At 45.8% G+C, this 25,259-nt stretch overlaps 2 protein-coding genes across 3 annotated transcripts in view; one reads left to right on the top strand and one right to left on the bottom strand.

Moving 5' to 3' along the window:
- Angel1 (angel homolog 1) overlaps nt 1–18,007 on the bottom strand; it is a 49,926-nt gene extending 31,919 nt beyond the window's left edge. The window contains exon 1 of one of the 2 annotated variants that reach the window (XM_070029136.1): nt 17,966–18,007. In XM_070029136.1, the coding sequence (XP_069885237.1) occupies nt 17,966–17,995 (30 nt within the window). In that variant the 5' untranslated portion in view covers nt 17,996–18,007. Of the gene's footprint in view, nt 1–17,745; nt 17,763–17,965 lie in introns of those variants that run through there. The other variant, XM_070029157.1, reaches the window with a different exon arrangement.
- Lrrc74a (leucine rich repeat containing 74A) lies at nt 272–24,323 on the top strand. The gene is made up of 15 exons (XM_070029189.1): nt 272–392; nt 1,836–1,961; nt 4,429–4,601; nt 6,606–6,713; nt 7,978–8,074; nt 8,948–8,997; nt 9,747–9,828; nt 10,353–10,438; nt 10,893–11,087; nt 14,151–14,246; nt 19,146–19,292; nt 20,512–20,619; nt 21,326–21,408; nt 21,565–21,695; nt 22,928–24,323. Exons 1-14 carry the CDS (start codon nt 356–358, stop codon nt 21,575–21,577), a joined length of 1,401 nt encoding a protein of 466 aa, XP_069885290.1. The 5' UTR covers nt 272–355; the 3' UTR covers nt 21,578–21,695; nt 22,928–24,323.
- The last annotated feature ends 936 nt before the right edge of the window (nt 24,324–25,259 follow it).

Raw genomic sequence — 25,259 nt, 5'->3', positions numbered from 1 at the left:
AATGTTGAAGATGCATTGAAAGCAGCTCCTACATCACAAAGTCACAGGGTGGGTGGGCATCTTTTTGACAAGGTTCCTATGTGTAGAACTATACCATTCTCCCTGATGAGCTGGGGCTGTAGCTACCTCTCCCAGACAGAGTTCGGATCAAACCCATGCATGTCCAATTCCCACCCAAGCTTGCTGTCCTCCAGGCTTTCTGGGATGAAAAGATAGGTGCAAGCTCCCCTGGAACTTGCCTCTGCCAGGGCAATATACATAGTTTAAGACAAAGCTGAATGGAAAAGTGTGCTGCTTAGGGAAGCAGTCTCAAGTTGGCAAGAAGCTGGCATCAGCCTTCTAGAGTCCTGGCAGCATGGATGAGGAGGAATCTCTTGAGTCCAAGACACAAGGTGAAAAGGCATTCTATCTCCAATCCCTGGGCCCTCCTGGGCTGTGGGAAATAGCACCTGATGATGACACAGATTCCCCCAAAGCACTTTTTCTCTCTGCCTAGTTCCTTCTAGAATTGGGATGTTGTGTTATAGTGGCTTGGGCTTGAGGGTTGACAGAAAGGATGCTGCATTGAAGCTGGTTTATATTGGCTCTAGCCAACCATCATTTCCATTCTGTGGGCTGGCTGATGTCATATTCATAGTTAGAAGGTAGCCATGTTGGGAATATTTACGCCACATGAATTGGCTGACACTGTAAGTCAGGATATGTGTGTCTTTGCAAGAGGGACAATTGTTGAACATTTATCAGCATTATACTAATTTAGAAAATGTTATTCTAAACTTGTTTGACTTTTTTTCAAGGTCCTAGGCAGCAGTTTACAGCTCAGAAGCTGCTTTAAGTCTTCTGACCATCAGGCCTCCACTAGTCATGTCATGTGTTACACAAACCTTGTCTCACACAGTGAGAAATAAAAATGGGAGCCCAGGTCTATGAACAAGGACCAACAGAGATACAGGTCTGTCTTTATGGTACTATTAGGCACCCTACCATCCTAGAACCTGGGTGGTCAAAACTACAAAAACTGATGAGTAGGCTGAGAAGCACAGTATGACTGCCTGATGCCACTAGAATCCTAGGGATTATGGAAGATTGAGTATTGAGCCTTGTGAACAGCTTTCAGGAACCCACCCCTGGTCCCAGATCAGTGGCCCTGTAGACAAAACACGAGCAAGTCTTAAGGGCTGCTCCTCCCGCCAGCACCTCAAAAACCAGACTAGAGTAGTTAATAACAGCAACTTCAAGCCAGGGAATCTATCTACTCAAGCCCTCTTTGCCTACTCATAGAAACAATATAGGATTGGAAGAAGCTAGGTGAAATTCTTAGAAATCAAAAATTGCCTTCTATTGCCTGCAACAGATCCTATTTTACTTCACAGTTGACCCCAGTCACCACCTGCCCAGCCCTTTCCCCTTCTCCTTCACTCCCCAGCACTATTTGCATCTGGCAATAAGCAAGACAGGTGTTGGGTCACATCCTTTCATCTGAAAGAGTAAGAGTGGGCAGTTAAAACCACTCAAGCAAATGAAAGGGGACATGTGTGAACATGGAGCTCACCAAGACCATCCCAACAAGGAATGGGGCAGGAGCAACCAGTGCCCAGGGGACATTTAGAAGCATCCCAGGATCTTACCAACAACTATTCAGTCCCAAGGCAGCACTGTGCTGCTTGTTAGAAGGAAGGCTTGCTAGAACGGGAGTTACCTAGTAACATGGGAGGTTGACATTCGATGCTGCAATGCTGCAGGGACAAAAGCTACAGCCAGGACCTGGGAGGCCAGGAGGAGCAGTGACCCTTCCCCCTTCCAACAGAAGCCAAGGAGATGTTTTTTTCTTGCAGATGACACAACAGAGTTAGCAACTCACAGCAGTGATGACATGCTCTACTGTGAAGCCGAAGCACCCTCCAATGTCGAGAAAGAAAAAACAACCCAGGAGGACTCAGAGACAGATCTGGAGATTGAAGGTGAGGTGGGTATTTGAGGAGAGGGTGGCTGGAGAAAGCTGGCTCTGCAGAATGGACCACCCTACATGTGGGATAGTGCAGAAAAGCTATGTTTAGTTCTACAGCACCTCCTCCAGGCTGGCCAGGAGAGAGCAGATGCTGTGCCAGGCTATGGCCTGTCTCCCACATCAGCTTGTTGAAAGCAGAATCAAGATGCAAATGAGTTTCTGGCCATTAAATGTTTCCCTATGAACCAGGTGCTGGTGGCTCATTCCTATAATCTTAGCTCATTCCTATAATCAGGAGGCTGATATCTGAGCATCCCAGTTTGAAGCCAGCCTGGGCTGAAAAGTCCAAGAGACAAAATTACCTTCCCTTCTCTGACCCATAGGAAAGCTCTAATGACGGATTTTTTTTCTTTTCTTTTTCTTTTGTCTTTCTTTTTTTTTTTTTGTCGGTCCTGGGGCTTGAACTCTGGGCTTGGGCACTGTCTCTATGCTCTTCAGCTCAAGGCAAGCACTCTACCGCTTGAGCCACAGCGCCACTTCCTAATGACTGAATTTCTTAGCAAAAGTTCTGTCCCACTGAGTGTTGGTGGCTCATGCCTATAATCCTAGCTACTTAGGATGCCAAGATCGAACATCATGGTTCAAAGGCAACCTGGGCAGGAAAGTCTGTGAGACTCTTATCTCTAATTAACCACCAGAAAACCAGAAGCAGAGCTGTGGCTGAAAGTGCTAGCCTTAAGCAAAATAGCTCAGGGACAGTACCCAGGCTCTGAGTTCAAGCCCTACATCTAGGAAAAAAAAAAAGTAAGTTCTATCCCAAGCAGACACTGGAGCCTAATTTGTTCTAGTTTCTAGTGTCCCTATGCTGGTGCCAAGCTGCTAGAACAGGGCAGGAAGGGCTTCCTGGAAAGAGCAGTGAGCGGATGGGGAATCCACATGAGGGAGATAGAAAAAGGATTTGCTCACCCAACCACAGGCTGTTTCCTGAACAACAGTGATTTTCTTACCCAGAAACAACTATGCAGCTAGGGGACATTTGGCAAGCTAGGCCCTGGACGTTATTGGCAAATGGTGTGTGCAGGCCAGGAAATCCTACTAAAAATCCTGCAATGTATAGGACAGCCCCTTACAGTAGAGAAGACTCTAGCTCAAAATGTCAATAGTATGGAAACTGGGAGACCTGCTAGGCAGCCATTCTAGCTCCTTCCCAGGAGCTTCCCTGGGAAGCTGTCCATTCCCCAACAGAGTTCCATTGTCTGCCTTAGAAATGCCTGGGGTGGGTTGGCCAAAGGCCCATAGAAAAATCAAATGCAGATTAAATGCCAGCTGGACAGAGGAGGCCCTGCCACCAAGTAGACTTGCCTAATGAGGACATCATTGTATGGGAGAAGCAAGGAGAACTGTGCCTACTGCCCATGAGCCAAGATGGTCTAAGGAACAAAGGGCCCAAGGGTTGGAATGAAGACGAAGTCTATACTTCTGCGAGCTTGTTATCACTGATCAGCTATGTAATCAGGAGCTACACTTGTCATCAGGGATGGCAGATGGAAAAAGCCCACTCAGGAACAAAGCTGCTTGTTTCTCATGAGTTCCAAAGTCTTTCTGACTTGTGTTGATTTGCCATTTTGAGTTGACCTTCTATCCTACTTGGGCCTTCTTCTAATTGACCCAACTCAAAATGTTGTCAAAGTTTTATTCATGGCATATATAGATATAATGATACTGGAAATCCAATTTGGTCCTTGTGCTTGCAAGGCAAGCATTTTGCCACTTGAACCATGCCTCAAACTCCTTTTTTGAAAATAACCAAGATTTAAGATTTAAGAATCAGGTCCAAGATTTAAGAATCTTGCTTTATGCCTCGGCTGAGATCTGACTACTTGTGCTTCCCTGTGTCATAAGAGATCACAAGCACGCACTATTGTGCACAGCCTTTGGTTGAAATAGTCTCTCAAACTTGTATGGCCAAACTGGCCTCAAAACTGCTATCTTCCAATCTCTGCCTCCTAATAGCTAGGATTACAGGCTTGAGCTACTGTACCTACGTCATGGCTCATATTTTAATGGTGGTAGTGAAACTAAAATTGAAATGGGAATGCTCTGAACCATCAAAAGCTGCTGATTCCTTTCAGGATTGTTCCAAGGTGGGCAGGGGAATGAGTCTTTATATATCTCTGGTGACCACTCACTGGATAGGGCCAGTCTGAGAAGTTTGGGTAAAATAGACTGTTCACCTCTCCTAGAAAGTCCAGGGGCCTAAAACCCCAGTCCTCCTCCCTATAACCCAAAGTGAGATATCCATTTGGGGCTATCTGGAGTTGAAGTCTCCCTCTCCAACAATAGGCTGACTTTGGGCCTAGAGTTGGCTTCGAGCTAGCCTGCACAGGGATAGATATCTGAAAGTGGGGAGTCTAGTCAAAATTAGACATTGCCTGGGGCTAGAGAAATAAGGCAAAGGTTTCATGTGTGTTTCTCCACAGATACAGAGAGGTACTACACCACTGGACAGAAGGAGCTATACCTGGAGGCCTGCAAACTGATGGGCGTTGTGCCTGCCTCCTACTTCTTACGCAACATGGAAGAGCCCCACATGAATCTCAACCACCATGGGCTGGGCCCCAAGGGTACCAAGGCCATTGCTATAGCCCTGGTGGTAAGCATGCAGGGGGAGGGGGAGGGAGGGAGAGGAGGACACAGAGGTTTGTCAAGGTGGCAAGGCCTTTCCTTTGGAACTTAAACATCAACCTTTATACACAATCTTTAAACCCTGGGCTCTGCTCAGCTGCCAGTTGCTTTTTCCCTGTAGTTCTTGGGAAGAGCTGCTAGGTAGCCCTTAAAGTCATAAAGTCTGTGCTTTTTTTGCACTCAAGATATAAGGTGCCATCCTTGAAAAGTGGCTGGCTTAGGAATTAGGCCCAAAATTTAAATTCAGAGCACAGTACAAAATGCAAACCTGGCCTCTATTTCAAAGCTCGCCTTTGCTATAAATAGGTCTGCTACTGAGCCTTTCCATTCAATGTCTGCCTTTTGCAATAATTATGATTTTCAAAGACCACATTGTAAAATTCTGCAAGAATAATGTTATCACTTGGCATGGCATGGCCAAACAACCACCTGAACTTGAATTTATCATAGCTTTTATAATTATAATTGAGTGCATACAAAAAAACCTGGCTTTCAGCACAGAGAATTAACAATTATATGTGAGTACAGCACTATTCATTTAGGAAGGTAAAGCACTGATGGAGAGGTAGCAGAAGCTAGGTAGAGTCATGAAAGACAAGGGCCAAGAAGGTGGATGCAGCTGAGTCCAATGATGCAGAAGTCTGAGGAGATGAGTAAGGAATTAATGCTGTGCTTTGAAATTTATCCAATTGGGAAATGAATGGCACCATTCAAAAGTCTTGTAATGTGCCCTTCTGATTTTGGCTGGAAAGTAATCAGTCAGAACATATTTGACAGTGATTCCTCAAGGTATATGATAAATGGTGTTCATTTGAGGTGTCCAGGCTCTACTTGGCATGGAACAACATTTATGGGCAATGTCAGGGGTTGTTTTTCCCCCACATGCTCATTCTTTACATACATACACACACACACATACACACACACATGCACACACACACACACACACACACACACACACACACACACACACACACACACACACACACACACACACACACACACATATATTAAACATAGCACTATTTGGTAACAACTTGTGTGCTAAATATTGATAAGCAGTACCCAGTCTTCAAGGCAATGGGGACATCTTCCTTGTCCTTGAGCATGAATGAATTTGGCCTACCCCACTAAGTCCAGATCCTTCCACAGCCCTGAGGGTGGCTCCTATGAAAAGAGTATCAGGTAAGGCTAAGACCAAACTGGAAGAAAAGATGAAAAAACAAACAGTTCAAAGGAGCTCCTTGCAAACATCTTCATATTTCAGTTTCTTTAAGAAGCACACCACATTACCCTTAAGCTCACAGTAGGTAGCAGTCTTCTCTCTGGGGGGAGGGGGCATTATTTTAAAAAATGTTTGGCTCATTCTTGTCCACTTGCTCACCTTTTATTCCTCTAATAGAACTAATAACCCTTATCTGAATTCTTCCAGTTTCTAGCAAAACTCAGTGACATTGCTCATCTGTATTATTTTCACCTGTCCTCTCCACTCCTCAGAATTCCTAGTCTGCATCTCTATGCCTTCTACATTCATCCATTTTTCCATTGCTATAATGAAACACCTGAGGCTTGCTAGTTTTACTTTTGAAAAAAGGAGATTTTATTTGGCACAGTAGGTTCAAGAGCATGGCTCAGACACCAGCTTGGCTCTAGGAAAGGTCTGTGGCAAGCAGCATCACCATGCTGGAACGATGTATGACAAGACAGGAAGCCAAAGAGAGAAGGGGAAGAGCCAGTAACGACTTTCACTAGGCCCCACCTTTTAATGTCCCCCCCCCCTTCACATCACCACACAGGGGAATAAGCCTCTGAAACATGAACCCTTGGGGGACAATCCACTTTTGACCATAACACCCTCTCATATGGAATGCAAGAGAGGGGCCAAGTTGAAGACTAGAAACCACTAGGTCACCAATCCTTTCTGTGTCTTTCTCCTCTCTCCTCTCCCACCCCTGCCTTATGGTGGCTAAAGTCCAACACAACCATCATCAAGCTGGAACTGGAAGATAACTGCATCACAGAAGAGGGTGTTCTGAGCTTGGTGGAAATGCTGCAAGAGAACTACTATCTCCAAGAATTGGTACTGTGCCATGCTCCATGGGCTCCTAACACATACACAATTCAGAAGTCACCCAAACTAAGCCAGAGGCCCCTGCCTAGAATCAGGCCACCTTCTGTCTGACATGACTGCTCAGAGAAGGAATATGCATCAGAAGCTGGAGGGGGACTGTGTTCTCTGGAAGGAAATTTAACAGCATTTCTGTCTGAACTTTAGAAGTCTGTAAATGGATGTTTGCCTCTGCATAGTTGCATGAAACAATTTCATCAAACAGAATATGCCTGGTGACAGGTGGTGGTGATAGCTGTACAATAGGAATCTTATACATCTAAAACTGGTTAGGCTGGGAAATTATGTATGTATTTTGCCAACATAAAAAAAAACAATCTGATCTGGGCACCATTTGGTCATACCTGTAATCCTAGCTACTTAGGAGGCTGAGATCTGAGGACTGCAGTTCAATGCCAGCAAAGTCCATGAGACTATTATCTCAAACTAACCACCAGAAAACCAGAAGTGGCACTGTAGCTCAAAGCAGTAGAATGCTAACCTTGAGAAAAAATAAAACAAAAAAAAAAACTCAGTTGGGCTGGGAACGTGGCTTAGTGATAGAGTACTTGCCTTGCATGTATAAAGCCCTGGGTTTAATTCCTCAGCACCACATAAACAGAAAAAGCTGGTTGTGGTGCTGTGGCTCAAGTAGTAGAGTGCTAGCCTTGAGCAAAAGAAGTTCAGGGACAGTGCCCAGGCCCTGAGTTCAAGGCCCAGGACTGAAAAAAAAAGAGGGAAAAACAAAAACAAGTAAGACCATAATGGCTGGGCTATACAAAGTCTGTCCCATTGGCCTAAAAATATTCTGTCCATGGGTAGCATTCTTTTTAGTGAAATGATTCATAATCTGTGGATCAATGAATGGAATTCATGCTGATTATTTACTTCAAACTAATTTTTTTATTTGCTTCATGGCAAATTCTTCAAATGAAGCTGCCTTGTTTCAAAACAAAAAAAAAAACAGTCTCATCTGAAATAGACAGGGTAAATTGAGGAAATGGAGTTATTGAAGTAACTTCAGAGGAAAACTGAGACCTGCTGGGAAGTCGAGGGGGAAGCAGGGACCAGGTTTCCTCTGTCTATGTCATCCTTTGCACTAATCCTTTCACCCTAGTCTTCTGTCCCCACCCTCATGCTATACTCCCTCTGAAAGTCCCCCTCCCTCTGACCTCACTAGTTAGGGAGGGCCCTTTGGTGCAATTCTTGCATACATAAACATGATTTTTTCTTTTAGAATATTTCCAACAATAAGATTGGATTGGAAGGGGCTAAGATCATCTCAGACTTCCTCCAGGGAAATACCTCTTCACTCTCAAAACTGAAGCTTTCAGGTGAGCCCATGGAAGGAGAGGGAGAGTGCACTGGGAATAAAGGAAGAGGAGAAGAACAGAGAGAATCCCAAAGTCTAGTTCAGCCAGGCCAGCTTCTTTCATCCTTCTTCCTCCTGGCCACACTAGCTTCCTGCTTTCCTGACAAAGCTTCTCTGATGTGCTTCACAGCACCCTTCCCTCTGCTTAAATGTCTCCACCTTCAGATCCCTACCAGGCTAGCTTGGATGGCTCACTCCATTCATGCCTCCATTCAAATGTCATCTTCTTGGAGATCCAAGAAGAGGACCTACCTACCACTTTAGCCATGCCTTGGCTTTTTATATGTGTGCTAGTCCTGGGGCTTTAACTCAGGGGCTGGGTATTCTCCCTGAGCTTTTTTGCTCAAGGCTAGTCCTCTACCACTTGAGCCATAACTCTATTCCTGGCTTTTTGGTGGTTAAATAAAGGTTAAGAATGTCACAGACTTTCTTGCTCAGGCTGGCTTCCAAGTGCAATCCTCAGATATCAGCCTCCTCAGTAGCTAGAATACAGGTGTGAACCACAAGCACCTGGCCTCTTTGGTTATTTTTGAGACAGGGTCTCACATTTATACCCAAGCCAGCCTGGACTGTGCCTTACACCACACCTGGAAAGTGTTAGGTACTCTTTATAAGCTACAGATATTCATACTCAAGTGTCAGAGACAAAAGGAGAAATAAAGCAGATAGTAAACACAAGTTCTCCTATTTCCTCATGTCTACATATTTGCTGTAAATGCTTGTCATCTTTGTATGCCCAATTGTTCTGAAAGGGCAAGGATGGCAGGGCTACAATATGGGAGGGCAAGGGGGTCAGGGTCTAAAGTTCATTGCTAATACAGAACACTCACTACAGGAAATAACTTCAAGGAAGACTCTGCAGTACTCTTATGCCAAGCCATGTCGGTAAGGAGCATGGGTGCAGGTGAGCAATGTGGGAATGTGCCTGGGAGACCAGGAAGAACTGCTCTAGGCATAGTGAAACAAAGCCATTTGCATGATTTAGGGAGCTGATGAATGTTTTAGCACTTCCCAAGTGGTAGAGCTTTTAGGATAGCACTGAATTCTCCCAGGCCATTGATAGTTAAACAAACAAACAAACAAAAATAATAAGAAACTGTTTTCCTTTTACTCTAGCCCACCCAGGTTTTGGTACCTAGAACCTCCATCATACTGCCCTGAAATGAGAAAATTTCAGTCTGAAGACAAAAAAAATAACTCTCTTGCAAGGTGTGGTAGTATACACTTATAATCTCAGTACTCAAAAATGTGAGGCAGGAAGATCTTGAGTTCAAGGCCAGGCTGAGCTACACAATGAAGCCTTGTCTCCAAAAACCAAAAAATTAATTAATTGATTAATTAATTAAATTAAAATAAAACTCTTAGCCAGGTGCTGGTAGCTCTTGCCTGTAATCCTAGCTACTCAAGAGTCTAAGATCTGAGGATCGTGGTTCAAAGCAAGTCCAGGGCAGGAAAGGCCATGAGACTCTTATTTCCAATTAACCACCTAAAAACCAGAAGTGGAGCTGTGGCTCAAAGTGGTAGAGCCTTGAGCAAAAAAGCTCAGGGACAGAACCCAGGCCTTGAGTTCAAGCCCCACATCAACAAAAATAAATTTTAAAAATGAAATAAAACTCTACCATTTGTTCCTTTAGTCCAATTACCGAATTAAGACATTGGCTCTCAGTCACAACGACTTCTCTGATATAGGAGGAGAACAACTGGGACAAATGCTAGGTAGGTTTCTATGGGGGAAGGGAACAGCCAAAGGGAAGGAGAGGAAAGAGGGCTTCTTGTACCTTTATGTGCATGTAGTTCTGAATGTTCCAATTATGAACATGGTGGTATGCTTTGCCCTTCCACTGTGAGTCACAAAGCTTATCTTTATTAATGAATACTTATAGGTAAGTTTTCTTTGATCCAAGTATATAACCCTTCCATATTCTGTTCTGTCTTCTTAAAGGTGTGTGAGGGGCTATCTTAATGGGAAAGTATCTGTGATCCTATTAATATTGGCCAAATAGATAATACCAATGTACTTTGCACTTATAATAGAAGACTATGGATATTTTACTTTGTCTTTCCCAGCATTGGGGATCCTCTTGCAATTTTGTGTCTAAACTGAGAAAGTTATTTCCTGAGGGTTCTGCTTTCCATGCCCACTGATTGCTCTTAGGCCTCAACACCATGGCTCTGTTAACTCTGATGCTAGGTTCTTTGGGATGTAAGGGATTCTAAGCTGAGCCCTTCCTCCATCCCAGGCTTCAATGTAGGGCTCCAGTCACTGGATCTAAGCTGGAATCACTTCCACACACAGGGAGCTATAGCCTTGTGCAACGGTCTCCGGGTAAGACTCCCTGAGAGTGGTGTGATAAGCCCAAGTGAGGTCAGCCAGGCCCTCCCTTCCTGCCATCTTGAATCTCTTCCCCATAGAAACCATTGTGAAGGCATCCTGAGCCCTCACCAAATGCTTCTGAGTTGTTGGCTCCCTGCCATAATTCCTGCATGTGCATTTATATATATTTCTACCTGCTGAGGGCTAGGTGACATGTTTGGGGATCCTTCAAGAAGAAGTATACTTAAGGAGTGGAGAAACCAGAACCCAAATGGGACAAGTCTCAAGAGTGCTTGAGACTCTTAACTCCAGCTGGGAGGGATCTGAAGTGATGGAGCAAATCTGCCTCTCCAAGGGACCACTGGGCTCTAGGGGACCAATGAATGCCAGCAGGGGATAGAAGGTGAGTACTTGTCTGGGTGAGACTTACACAACCTTGATCATGATACTCTTCCCTTCCCTGGAGACTAATGTGACCCTGAAGACACTGGATCTCTCCATGAATGGCCTTGGGAATGAAGGGGCCCTAGCCCTAGGAGAAGTCCTCAAAGTCAATTCCTGCCTTTGCTACTTGGATGTCAGCAGTAACAACATCAATAATGAAGGGGCCACTAGGATCAGCAGGGGCCTAGAACTCAATGAAACCCTCCAAGTGCTGAAGGTATTCTTGGGCTGGGAAGGCCACAAGAAGGGGTGGGGAGAGTAATGAGGGCAGCAGGGTGGCAAGGCTGGACAATGTTGGAGAGAACTATTGGGTCCTCCATCTTATACTTCCTGTATGTGCATCTTCTGCCCCTCTGTGCTATGAATCAATGTATCAATATCACCTCAGGGCTGTTCTTTCCTGTCCCACCTGGGTCTCCCACAGCCTTTTCTTCACACTGAGGTCATGGTATGTTAAGCACACAGAACTGATTTCTACTCCCCTCCATGCCACCTTCAATCTCTTACCTTCTAGCTTAGACCTCAATGACTTCCTGTTACTCAAATCTAATCCTCTGGTCTTGTGTGCCTCCCCAGCCTCTAAAAGCTCCCCGTGGTTTGCCAGTGAAGGCCTCCCTGTCCTCTTTCCTCCCCTTCCTACCACACGCCACTCCCCGGCCTGCTTGAACTTCTGCTCTGCTGCAGAGCTCAGTGCACAGCAGGTCCTCAGCCCTATGGCCTCCTGCAGCTCCTAGAACTGAGCTCACTCTGCCTGCAAAATCTGCTGCCTTCATCTAAGTGATTGCAAATTGTCTAGCTTTATGCTAGTAGAGTGGTGGGCACATAGTAGATGCCAATGAATCTGGGTTAAGTGAACGGATAGATGGATTCATGGTTCATTTTTACTTACAACATGGATACTGCTGGGCAGTTTGAAAACAGATGCAGGAGGAGGCCTTCTGTTACCAGCTCCTCTCTCTGGGGCTATCATGAGCCGCACATTGCATCAACCTGAGCTATGCCACATCATCACTCACAGCCCAGCCTAACAAAAGGGGCTCCGTCAGCTCCACCCATTAGATGAGACAACTGAGACCACACAACTAGTAAGAGGCAGAGGGCAGCCAGTGATACCTGCCTTTACAAAGCCATTCCAACTCACTCAAGGTGTGGAAATTCTGGGAGGATGCCAGATATGGAGGTCCTTGTATTGAAGGAAGGAGTGTGAGAAAACTGATGATGAACCTGCAATTCTAAAGAACTAAAGCCAGAGCTGTTAAGGAACAAGAGGAAGCTAAGATCTGTGTAATGCAGGGAGAACAACTAGACTGGCCATCTAATGACAAAGCTGAAGTCTCAGCTACATGGAGTAGAGCCAGGTATAACTCAGAGAGGTGACTAACTTCAGGGCCTAATGAAGCCAAGGATTGTTTTGAGAATCTGTTTTGTTGTTTCATTTTTGTGTGTGTGTGTGTGCCAGTTCTGAGGCATGAATTCAGGAGCAGCAAGCTATCCCTTAGTTTTTGCTGCTTAAGGCTGGCACTCTACCATTTGAGCCACACCTTTCTGGCTTTTGTTCGTTAATTAGAGATTCTCACACTTTCCTGGCTGGGATGGCTTCCAAACTCCATCCTCAAATCTCAGCATCCTAAATAAATAGCTAGGATTACAGGCATCAGCATCCAGCAGAACCTGAACTTTAAAAGTCTAAGAAGACAAGTGGCAACAGGGTTATCTCTGGTTCAAACATTTTTTTGAACTTTTTTCCTAATTTCTCCATAGGCTATAGGTAATAAATTCTAATTTTTAAGTGTTTGAAAATTGGAAGAGGGAAGTAGAGATCAAAACTTCTTAGTTTGGTCACAGATAAGGACACTTGGCTTTGCCACAGGGAGTATCTATTTATTATTTGGCACATTCAGACCCAGGCCAGGCCCTTTCCTTATCTTGAAAACTAGAAACATTTCTGGAGAAGTGAGTCTGCAAAAACTGGAAGCTCTTCCAGGGCACAGCCTACACTGACCTTTTATCCCTAGACTGCACCAGAATCTGGGAAACATCTATTCATAGTAAATGCTCAATGGATCTTTCAGCCTTCTTCCTAAACCCAAGTGAAGACTTTGGTAACAATAACCCCCATTTACTGATCACATACTATGCACCAGGCCCAAGTCTGAATGCTCCATCTGAGATGTAACACTGGACCTCGGAGCAGCTCTACCACAGTGATAGGTACAAAGTGGTCAGGGAATTAAATGCAAGGTCAGGCAGCAAGTAAGCAGAGCTACTAGCTCGATGTGCTCTACTCTTCACCTCTATCCATGCTGTGATGGCTCCCAGAACCATGACAATAATGTCCCAAGCCACAAGGTCTGTGCGGCTGACCCTAGCTCTGGGGCCTGCTTACAAAACATGTGCTATGCCAAACACCTCATATGGTTTCATATCTTTACTCCTTTGTACTTGCCTGCCCATTTTTTTTCCTTTGATGAATCTTTTTCCTCCTGGATTCTCTCATTTCTTCAGAAGTATCTGTCCCACAAGGCTTAGCTCAAGGATCCCCTCCCTGGTGCTTCATGCTCCTTTCCTCATTCCTACAGTAAACCTGTGTACCTCTGTCACCGCTCTCATATCACATCTGATACCATCTGCTTACTTACTTTTCTTCCCAACTCAACTACTGTATTACCTTACTTGAAAGCAGAAAACCTGTCATGTCTGCTTGTGCATCTCTTGGTGCTTAGGCCAGTGGCTGGCACATGGCAAGCCTCCAACCAATATTGGATGGATGGATGGATGGGTAGATGGGTGGATGGGTGGGTGGATGAACAGGAAAGGAGATGGGGAAGTTGGTGGGTGAATGAATGAATGGATAGGAAGGGAGATAGGAGTGAGATGAATGAGAAGTGAGATGGATGGACAGAGGATGGATGGATGGATGGATGGACAGACGGATGGGAGGAGACATGAATTGGGTGGGTGGGTGAGAAAGATGAAAAGGGGAGGGATGGAGGGATGACAGAGTACATGGAGGGGTAGTGAGTAAGACAAGAGAAAGGATGGGTGAATGGGTAAGTGGATGGATGGACAGATATGGATGAGAAAGGAGATGGATGGGTGGATGGATGAGTAATGAGGCAAATGGGTGGACAAGCAGATGGACAGGGAAACAGGTACTGATAGAAAAGTCTAGAAAGGAGATAGTGGGTTGTGATTTGATGGGACGAAATGGAAGTCCTGCCTTAAACCAGCCTCTCCTGCCTCATCTCAGCCCCCTCCTGTCCTGCCTCTCTTCCCATAGCTTTTCTTGAACCCTATGAGTATGGAAGGAGCAGTTGTACTTATCACGTCCATCAAGAAAAACCTCAAATCCAAGATGGAAGAGCTGGACATTGCTGTGAGTAATCAAATGGTAGCTGTTTCTACTAGGCATGCTTTCATGCCACCAGCTCCAATGGCTCAATTCCCGTAGTCCTCACAGAAATATAAAACAAAAAGACTCTCCTTTTGATATTACTACCATCTCCAGAAGGGTCCTTTCTGAAGGAATAGCCATTGTGTCAGTAACATCACAGTGAAATAATTGACCAGATTTGGGAACCCAACACATAAACCTGAGAGCCAAAAGAAAAGGTAGAAGAGCTCCAAAATATCATTGGTTTACTACTGAATGGACTGAATCATACAATGTTCCATAATCACAGGAATTTATAGCAGACAACAAAGGTATTTTTATTATATAACTTGGCCTGTTGCATTCAGAACAGTATTTGGAGGAGGAAACCCAGCTAGGTTACTTTGGACTCCTGCAAGGGGCTCTAGCCTGAATCCTCAGAGCAGCAATGACTGATACTAACAATAGTCTATACTTGTCTGCCATTTGATGGTCTTTGTCTCTAAGCAGATTTAAAATCCCAGCTCTTTTAATGCTACTGTAGCAAGTAGGGAGAAAATTATGTTCTGTCCTAGGACTGAGGCTTAAGCAATAAAAATGCATTGTTCCTTGGAGGTGCAGCCCGGGCATCCAAGACCAAGGCATCAGGCAGACCAGTTCCTTTTGAGGGGGCTGCCAGCAAGGGGAAATTCATTCTCCACTTCTCTCCTAGCTTCAGGTGGTAGCTGGCAGACCCTGGTGTTCTTTGGCTTGTCCCTTTACTTTTCTTGGCTTTCTCCTGCGTGCATGTCTTCTCCACCAAAAATTTCCTTTTTTTTTCTTTTTTTTTTTTTATTTTGTTGGTCATGGGGCTTGAACTCAGGGCTTAAGCGCTGTCCCTGAGCTTTTTTGCTCAAAGTTAGCATTTTATCACTTTGAGCCATTGTGCCATGTCTGGTTTTTTGATGGTTATTTGGACTTTCTTACCCACTTCTAGCCATGATCCTCAGATCTGAGCCTCCTAAGTAGCTTGGATTACAGGTATAAGCCACCAGCACCCAACTCAAAATTCCTTTTTACAAAAAAAAATAAAAAGTACTGGGATTTAAACTCAAGGCCTCATGTTGGTTAGGCAAGCACTCTAAGGCTTGAGCCTCACCCCCAATCCTTAATGCTTTGGGGAATTTTTGTTGTTGTTGTTTTGTGCTGGTCCTGGGGCTTGAACTAAGGACCTGGGTGTTGTACCTTAGCGTTTTTGCTCCAGGTTAGCACTCTACCACTTAAGCTACAGCTTTTTGGTGATTAATACGGAGTTTTCTGTCCAGGCTGCTATTGAACCACAATCTTCAGTCAAGATCTCAGCTCCCATTGTTCAAAAACAAACATCTTCTTGACCTGACCTATGTAACTGTTACATTTCTGTACGTCACTTTTGTAATAACAATTAAAAAAATTTTTAAATCTCAGCTCCTTAGAAGCTAGGATTAGAGGGTGAACCCCTGGCACCTGGCTTTATTTATTTATTTATATTTACTTATGCCAGTCCTGGGGCTTGAACTCAGGGCCTTGGCACTGTCCCTGAGCTTCTTTGCTCAAGGCTAGCACTCTACCACTTGAGCCACAGTGCCACTTCTAGCTTCTATGTGGTACTGAGGAATCAAACCCAGGGCTTCATGCATGCTAGGAAAGCACTCTACCACTAAGCCACATTCCCAGCCCCTAGTTTATTTTTTTTTAATAAGGTCTCCAAGCCCGGTGCTGGTGGCTCACACCTGTAATCCTAGCTACTCAGAAGGCTGAGATCTGAGGATCATGGTTTAAAGCCAGCCCAGGCAAGGAAAGTCCATGAGACCACCAGAAAACAGGAAGTGGTGCTGTGACTTAAGTGGTAGAGCACTTGCCTTTAGCTGCAGAGCTCAGGGACAGCGCCCAGGCCTAGAGTTCAAGCCCCACAACCAACCAAAATATAAAAATTAAAAATTTAAAAAAAAAAGGCCTCCAGATTTTTTCCTGGGTGACTTCAGACCATGCCCCTCCTATGTCTGCCTCCTGTATCTGAGATTTCAAGTGTGAAATACCATATCTGGCCTCTAAATCCTCTTTTTATAAGGGTACAATCATCTTGGGTTAGGGACTATCCAAATGACCTCATTATACCTTATTTATCTGGTTCAAAAACCTAATTCCCAAAGCCGGGCACTGGTGGCTCACGCCTGTAATCCTAGCTACTCTGGGGGCTGACATCTGAAGATCACAGTTCAAAGCCAGCCCGGGAAGGAAAGACCATGAGATTCTTATCTCCAATAAACTACCAGAAAAATCAGAAGTGGTGCTGTGGCTCAAGTGGTAGAGCACTAGCCTTGAGCTGAAGAGCTGAGGGACAGCACCCAGGCCCAGAGTTCAAGCCCCAGGACTGACAAAAAGAAAAAAAAGAAAAAAAAAACTAATTTCCAAATAAGGTCACATTTACAGCTACTTGAGGTTAGGACTTCTACTTCTTTTGGATGAGAAGAAGCAAAATTCTAGACATAACAACTACTTTTTCTCATTTTCTCTTTTTACCTATGAGGGAACTAAAACACAGAGGTTAGGTAACTTTCCATAGCAACTGAGAAACAAAAGAGTAACTCCAGAGCTTTGTCTCCTATTTGAGAGCTCTATAATGGTAAACCAGGTATGGTGATGCACAGCTGTAATCTCAGCTACTCAAGAAATGGAGGCAGTAGCATCAGGAGTATAAGGTCAGCCAGGGTATAGTAAGACAGTAAGGGCTATGCTCCTGGGTTCAATCCCTAATACCACAGAAAAAGAATAACAAGGTTATAGTCATTTTTAAATGCCTTTCAGGGTGGTGTTTTGTGAGATAATTGTCTTATCACGTACTAAGTGTGATATATTGAATATTTAGAGCCACACGACTTAGAAATAATTAGTAAAATCTGCATTTTTATTGGTCACAACTTAAAAGCATAGCTGCTTTCCTTTCACTGAGTTCCTTCATTCCTTCCTCCCTGATCCTTCCATACTCTGTCTGCCCTCATACCACAGCTGTGCCTTTACAACCAGGATGTTACTTGAGTCTCAGCCACAGGTCCAACATTGCCATTGCCCCTCACCCACTGGCAGGTTGGAAGGTGTAGACCCAGGTTCTGCTCTACCACTTGAGCCTCAGCTTTTGGGGTACATTACAAATGGTACCAGAAGAAAGAAGAGAAAGAGGGGGGAGGAGAAACACAGAGAGAGAGAGAGAGAGAGGAAGGAAGGAAGGAAGGAAGGAAGAAGGAAGGAAGGAAGAGAAAGGAGGGAGGAAGGAAGGGAGAGAAAGACAAAGGAGAAAGAGGAAGGTACCATTTACAGCCTGGAGAGCACCCAAACCTCCGACACGAGCTCACTATAACAGATAACATGGCTTAACGTGTGTTCATCTGTTTTCTTTGCTGTAAAAAATACCTAAGGCTGGTATTTCTTTGGTAAATTCGAGGGTTTTGAGCCAGGCCCTGGTGGCTTACACCTGAAATCTTACCTACTCAGGCGACTTCAGTTTGAAGCCAGCCCCGGAAGACCAATCTGAGAGTCTCTTATGTCTACCCCACCATCCAAAACCCCGCAGCGGAAATGTGGCTCCAGCGGGCGAAGCATCAGCCTGGAGCGGAGTGACGCGCAGGAGGCGCGGCCTTCACGCCCAGCGCCGCCAGGGGAAAAACAAATTAATTAAAAGTAAACAAATATCTTGTTTAGCTCACAGTTTGGGGGACCAAACACCTCAAGAGCATGGCACGGGTTCTGTCGAGGGCCCGGGACGGCACCCATCACCACCAGGCACGGGGGCGGAAGTATGCATGGGAGGGAAAGAACCATGAGACCGGAAGCACCCACGCTTTGCTCCTTTATAACCACGCCTTCTCATGAGTTCCCGCGAGAACTTCCTCAAGTCCTTGCCGGTGGGCGGTACCTGCAATGACCAATCAGTTTGCACTAACTACCCACCACCACCACCACCACCACCACCACCACCACCACCACCACCACCACCACCACCACCACCACCACCACCACCACCACCACCCTGCAATGACCAATCAGTTTGCACTAACTACCCACCACCACCACCACCACCACCACCACCACCACCACCACCACCACCACCACCACCACCCAGGGCACTAAGCGTCCAACAAATGGATCTAGAGGGGGAGGAGGGGAAAGCACATCCAAACCCTAGCCCAGACCTTTCCTTCTGTTTTGTCAGCTACACTGCCATACTTCTACTAACCAGTACCAGAGTTTCTGCTTTGGAAATGCTACTAGGACCAGGATATCTACAGTTTTCAGTCCATAAAGCAAGCGTTTAATTCTTTGAAAAAGCAAAGGATACTCAGAACCCCATCTAAAGGAATGATACAGATGGATCAAACTGGCAGAGGCATTCTGTCCCAGAAAACATACCTCCCCACCTGTAGCCCATAAAAACCAGCTCTGAAAGCACTTCCAAAAGGAAGTCCCCAGTCATCGTTTTGAGTTATGACAGGATAATTGGAACAAGGACCCTCTTCTGAATCACCTGCTCTAAGAATAACACATGTAGATTTGGACATTCTGGGTGTTTAAGAACCAGTTTCTCGACTCCGTAGTTGTATCTTGCCTGCTAAATGCAGGCTTTTAAGCAGAGCTGAGCCGGCAGTGTGTCACAAACCATGGGCACTCATTGAAAATATCTGATCCAAATCACGGAATAAACCTAACAGCCAAATCACAGGGTCTAAAACAGCACTTCTGAAGCAGGTCTGCAGAACAAATGAAGAAAGAAAAACGTTCCTGCACTTGGCGTGGGCAGGAGAGGAGAACCATGTGGTTGGTGTGATGGTGGCACAATAGCAGCTCTCTCATCATGGGCCTCTCTCTCTCTTTCTCTCCTTGCTGCAGAATGTGCTGGTAACTGAACAGTTCATTCGAATACTGGATGGGGTATGTGCCATCCACCCCCAACTGGATGTGGTGCACAACACAATGCAAGGGATCTCCACCAGGAAAACCTTCTTGAACTGGACAAATCCTATGAAACTGATCCAGGTGAGCTCCAGCCTTCCTCTCAGAGTTTCCAGGGAGTCCTGGAGGAAGCTGGCATATGGATTCTAGTCATCTACTTAGCCTTTCCCGGAGTGTCTGTACAATCCAATGCAACAGGGTCCTCCATGGGATTCTCCACAGTAGTGGGTAACAGTGTGGGGAATCAGACTGAATGGATTCTTTTTGGATGGGCTAGATTGAGGTGCTGGTGGGATGGCCAATGGCTGTTAAAGCTGCACACCTGGAATTGTAGGTTTAGAGGGTCTCCCCGTATGGCGGGAAATAGTGCATTCTGGAAAAGGAGATGTGGGAAAGACAAGCAGGGGACCAAGAACTGAGGACATAATCCAGGAGTTGGGCATTGCCGGAATGTCCATTCATCTGGAAGGACTGAGTAGGACAGGAAGAGAAGCAAAAAAAAAAAAAATATATATATATATATATATATATATATTTTAGAAGGACCCAAAATAGTATTAATGACATTGGAAAGATGTTCAAAATATGATACTACAGAGCATTTTGTAAAACAGTAGGAACAGTAGGCAGATTGATAGATACAGATAAATCCAAGATGGTGGGGTAGATTTATGGGTTATTTTTCATTTTCTTCTTTTGGCTAATCTAAAATTGTCTTCCAATATGAGCACTGTTTTTAAGAAGAAAACAATGAAATATTATCTTTAAAGTTGTCAAACAAAGAGCTTCTCCATATGTGCATTTGTGGTAAATGGAAAAATCCTAAGAGTGCCTAGAGTTGGTCCAACCCATCACACTTGGTGGCTATGGTTTAATCTGTGATTTCTGAGCCAACAACAACAGCCCGCCCCCACCCCAGCCCACAGTGCCCCATCTGTACTTGTACTAGTCCTAACAGAGGAAGTCTCCAAACCAAATGGGACATGGGATGACTACTGACCCTACACCCTTAATGCTACCTTAACAACATCATCTTCCATCTATTAAGTCAATGGATAGATGGAGTAGGTGAAGCTTCTGGAAACACAAGGTCCATCATCATGACCTCCATCGCACCTGTGCAAGGTCCTTACTGTACAGCAGCTCTAACCTATGGGGCTTCAAGTCACTTGAGTTGCCTTTTTCCATTCCTCTCAGCCTTGCTGGGCCCTGGAGCTTGGGCTGCCCTTTGGGGAATGGGAGGGGAGGTGTGGTAGCTGTGATAAGGCCACAATGGCTCCTGGTGTCTCCTGCTTCTCCTCAGAGCTATGCAGATGAGCAGAAAATCACAGTTTTGGAGTTCCTCAAGAGCTTGAATCCTACAGGATCAACGACAATGCCTGTGGGCGAGTTCCGGAAAGCTCTGGTACAGGTGTGCTGGTTACTGGTGGCTGCAGGCATGGAGGAGGGGCAGAAAAGCATGTGTAAACTTCATAAAGCTCCCTGGGATCGACTGCAGGCATTCACCTCATTTATCTAGACCCAGAGGGGACCCCAGGCCTTCAGCCCCCAGATGAAGCTATTCTCTATATCGTATGGCCTGAGGCTCCCAATCACACATTGCTAGGTATGGTGGCACATGCCACCCACTTTTTGCCTTAGGCCTTTCTCCTAAGTGAAGAAGGCAACCATACCCAACATCTCCAACATTTCTACTTTGGTTCTACCATGTGGCCTGAAATCCTGCACTCCATAGGCCCCCAAAAATGTGCCTGTGAAGGCTTAGTCTGTAGTGAGAGCAGCCTGAGGCCCAGACAGAAATGGGAAGACACTGGTACCCAGGCCCATGGTGGAGAGGTCTGGCTGGCCAGAACTGGCTAGGAGGAGCATGGATGGCCTTTAGATGCTGTAAAAGAGAGTTCCATCTACCCCCAGGGACTACCCTGGGCCCTGATCTTCCCCTTAATTGCTCCCCAGAAAGGGAGATCCTCTGAGAGTCTTGAGAGCCCCTCTGTATGGTAGTACAGTGCCCTCTGAGCCACCATGGTCCCAAGAAGCACAAGGTGTTTATGGGGGTGGGGAGTCACTGGAACTGGGGCAGCAGAGAGCTCTGGAACATACTCCATTCACTTCCTTAGCAAAACAAGGTCCCTATAAACCGTTACCAAGTCAGAGAGTTGATAAAGAAGCTGGATGAGAAGAAAGGCATAGTGGACTTCAGGTGAGCTCTGGCCTTTCCTGCTCTCTCCAAGGGACCCAGATGGGTGAGTGGGAGGCCCTGGGATCATCTCATCTACATTCTGAGAGTTAGAAGACATTGCCTGCAGCCGCTAGCTGCAAGGACAGCACCACCAGCCTCCTGCCTTCTCCTCCACAGTTCACTCACGTAGCATGGCTTGAGCCTCAGCATATGCTTCTGGCCACTGGGATCAAGGCTGGAACTGAGACCAGAGGAGCTCCAGCCCTACCCAGCTGTGTAACAAGGGGAAAATGCTCAGACCCTGACAGGTGAGAGGAACAGTGGCAGTGCATGCCAGGTGCCATTGTGGTCCGGAAGAGGCATCACTGGGGAGTGGGTGGTAACATTTCTGCTGAATATATCAAGCTGGGTAGAATGGACAAGAGGACAAAGGAATCACAAGGGTGAAGTGTGAGCCAGCATTGTGCTCTGGGAAGCCACAGGTATTTGCTCTACTTTTGAGTAGGGGAGGAGCTAGTTAGGTTGTGACTCAGGCAGGTGAGAGGGAAAATGAAGATGGTGAGAGTAGAAACGATAGTACTGTCTACAGAGTCTGAACTGTGTGCCCAGCATGCACTGTTCACCAGGCAGGCGTGGGATCTGACTCCCACTGTGCCCTTGTCAGTACTGCCTCACTGATGATGTGATGAATGATGAAAGAGATGTAGAGAAGCGAAGCCCTCCAAGATGATTCTTGACCTCAGGTCTCTGTAGTTTTAGAATGTTCTATCACCCACCACACTAGACCACTGCTCCTGAGAGGTCTGGGTCTGTAAATGGGCACCCATGGGTGCCTGGCCTATGTCTAGATTCCTCTCTGTTGTGTTTTTTTTAAGTGTAGCATGTTATTTCATAGGATAGCAATCTCATAACTTAATCCCACTTTCATGAGGTTTAAAGTATTATAATAGTTGAATTTACATAGTTTGCCAATACAAATTGTTGTCACAAACATCCTTGCTAAAGGGTATTTACACTTGTATTCTTCTAAAACAAACTTGGTGGGGTATACCCAAGCTGAGTCAAAGGGTAAGCATGTTGTAAAATTATTTAAATTCAACCTTTGCTGGACACCAGTGGCACACACCTATAATTCTTATTACTCAGGAGGCAGAGAGCTAAGGATCACAGTTTGAAGCCAGCCTGGGCAGAAAAGTCTATGAGCCTTTTATCTCTGGTTAGCCAGCAAAAAGCTAGAAGTGGAGGTGTGGCATAAGTAGCAGAGCACCGCCTTTAGCAAAAAAGCCAAGGGAGAGCGAGAGACCCTGAGTTCAAGCCTCAATACCAACACTAAAACAAATAAATAAATCCAACTCTTGCTAATCACTGAGCCAGCACTCCACCAAAGCTCCCCGCCAACACTGACCGTAACCCACATTCCCTGTTCTGCCGAGATGAGAGCTAATGTCTTAAATGGCATTATTTGAATGTGAGCATCAGCCACGTGGCTGGATTCACACTCACTCCCTTCCTTTTCAAACCAGTTTCTTTCACATTTCAGAAGCCATCCCGGATTCACCTGGAAAGAAGCTTGAGCAAAGAAGTCTTGCCAAGTCAACAACAGTGAAACAGAAGAAGTGACTGGAAAGCTCAGCGGACAAGCATCGTGGCCAGGGCTGTGCACAAGCAAATAAAGTCTGAGTCTGGCTTGGCTCTAGGCGTCTCTGGGCTGCTGGGCTGTGCCCTTCACTGGGTAGGGACACCTTCTGTATCTTGTGACCACCAGGGACTTATCCCCAGTGGTCTCATCAAGAGCCACAAGACAAGCTGGGAGTAGAATGGGGTTCCAGGCATGGGGAAGGGAGCCAGTGAGTAGCAGATCAGGGGGCCAAAGCAGTGGACGTGCATGGTCATTGTGTGAAGTATCAAAGGGAAAGAGTTCCGAGGTAGGAGGCAGTAGCAGAAGAGACAGAAGTTGAGGAAAGCAGAGGAGGAGACAAACTGGGACAGATTGAGACCTCGCCTCATGTCACGGCGGGCAACGACCAAGCCGCGTGTCCTGGGTGCATTGGTTGTCCCACGTGACAAATGGAACAGACAACATGAAGGCTGACCACTCTGCATTGAAATTTTATATTCCTTGGGAAACAGTGCCAACAGGAAGAGCTTAAAGAAGATGAGGAATAGCCAAGAACAGATACCAGTGGGCAGAACAGACCCAACAGAGGGGTTTGATGAACTTCTGCAGTCACCATGGGCCAGCTGGGCAGGCACTGTGTCACATGCACTGTGATCAGTATGGACAAGGACAAATGGCCTAGAGCCCACAGAGCTTCCCTGACAGGTCAACCCTTGCAGAAGACTAGACCCTGAGAGCTTCCTGGAGTTGAATTTCTATCCACAATGGTGAAATAGGGACTCAGAATCAAAATGAGGATAACAAAGAAAAAAATAAAACAATAAGGCAGTGATGGCCAAAATTCACATCCAGTAGACACCGGATGGAAAGATGGAAATGAAGGCACGGAGGAGTTAAGCATTCTGCCCAAGCTAGGAACAAGCATTGCTGACCTTCACACACCGGCCAGTTGGCTCTGGCTCTATGCTCTTAACCACAATCCTCCTCTGCCTGCCAGAGGATCCCCTGGATCCATACAGGGAGCCACCCTGCAGGCTTCCTACTGCAAGAAATATATAAACTGATAAAGCCCCAGCCCAGCTGGACTGGCCAGTGGGTGGGAGACAGAGGCAGAGATTAGACCCTTCCAGGTGCTTTGACCACTTCTGCTTTGTCTCCCCAGGAAAAGGTAAGCCTTTGACATCCACGATGTCTTTCACTCCTCTATAACCCACAAAACCCTCCAAGTTCTGTGTCTTACTTCTGTGTCTTGTGATCTGGGTAAGACCTGCCCCCATCCTGAGGAGGAGACCTTGAAACATCCAAATGTGCAATTGTATGTATCAGGATCTATTAAAAACTGTCTTTTTACACTCCCTAGATGCTTCTGTTTATCTTTTGCAGCAACTGAAAACAGTTATTCTTACAAATCTTATTTTTGCTTGTGTGGATTCTGGGTAATGATGGGCAATCACAAGGAGCTAAAATCTTCACCACCACAACCTCTGTGACCCTCCAGGTGACCCCTTCATACTGACTCCTTCTTTTCAAGTAAGTGACAGTCCCAAACTGTCTTTCAAAAGTCTTTCAAAAGTCCTTGCGAGGGCAGAGCTCTAAGCTGCAAGGGAAAAGTTCTTAGACTTGGAGTTGGCCTTGCCCTTCCTCCAACCAATCTCTCTGTAAACCTGAACCCTAACAGTCCAGCAGTCTCCTCCAATACCCCAGGTTCTCTCAGTGAGTGGGGCTTACTCATGTGCCTTTGTACTGAGGAAGCACTGTGTAATGTGTTGTTATGCCACTGAACTGACTTAGATGGCCCTAGACAGCCTCAGCATGAGAACTAGTCACCAAAGACCAACCAGTGTCTACAGATGAGAGCTCTAACCCAACCCTCAAGATCCTGGGCTAGAGATGGAGTTCAACCACTTGGCCAGGATTCACTCAGTCATGGCTATCCAAAGCATTCTCATCAAGCCTGGGACACCAAGGCTTCCTGAGTCCCTGGTTAGGAGGAAGGAATCTTCACCCTCCCTTCCATGTCTTTTCTTTTTAGTGTGTATGTCTCTGTGTGTGCACACGCACATACACATGCATGCTTGAGCTCCAGGCCTTGGCTGTTGCTTAGATTTTTCTGCTTAAAGCTGGTACTCTACCATTTGAGTCACATCTTCACTTTCAGTTTTTTGCTGGTTATTTGAAATAAGTGTTTCTTGGATTTGTCTGCCGGGGTTGGCTTTGAACCTCCACCCTCAGATCTCAGCCTCCTGAGTAACTA

Source organism: Dipodomys merriami, unplaced genomic scaffold, assembly GCF_024711535.1.
Source record: "Dipodomys merriami isolate MVZ:Mamm:240054 unplaced genomic scaffold, mDipMer1.0.p SCAF_1, whole genome shotgun sequence".
NCBI classification, from domain to species: domain Eukaryota; kingdom Metazoa; phylum Chordata; class Mammalia; order Rodentia; family Heteromyidae; genus Dipodomys; species Dipodomys merriami.
The sequence above is the reverse complement of the archived record's forward strand: the minus strand, read 5'-3'. Positions and strand labels throughout refer to the sequence as shown.

Bases quoted from the DNA above. Each gene is read 5' to 3' on its own strand.
- Lrrc74a (XM_070029189.1), top strand. From the start codon at position 356: ATGGATGAGGAGGAATCTCTTGAGTCCAAGACACAAG. The intron at 4,602-6,605 runs GTAAGCATGCAG...TGGTGGCTAAAG, and splicing joins CCATTGCTATAGCCCTGGTG to TCCAACACAACCATCATCAA. The intron at 9,829-10,352 runs GTAGGTTTCTAT...CCTCCATCCCAG, and splicing joins ACAACTGGGACAAATGCTAG to GCTTCAATGTAGGGCTCCAG.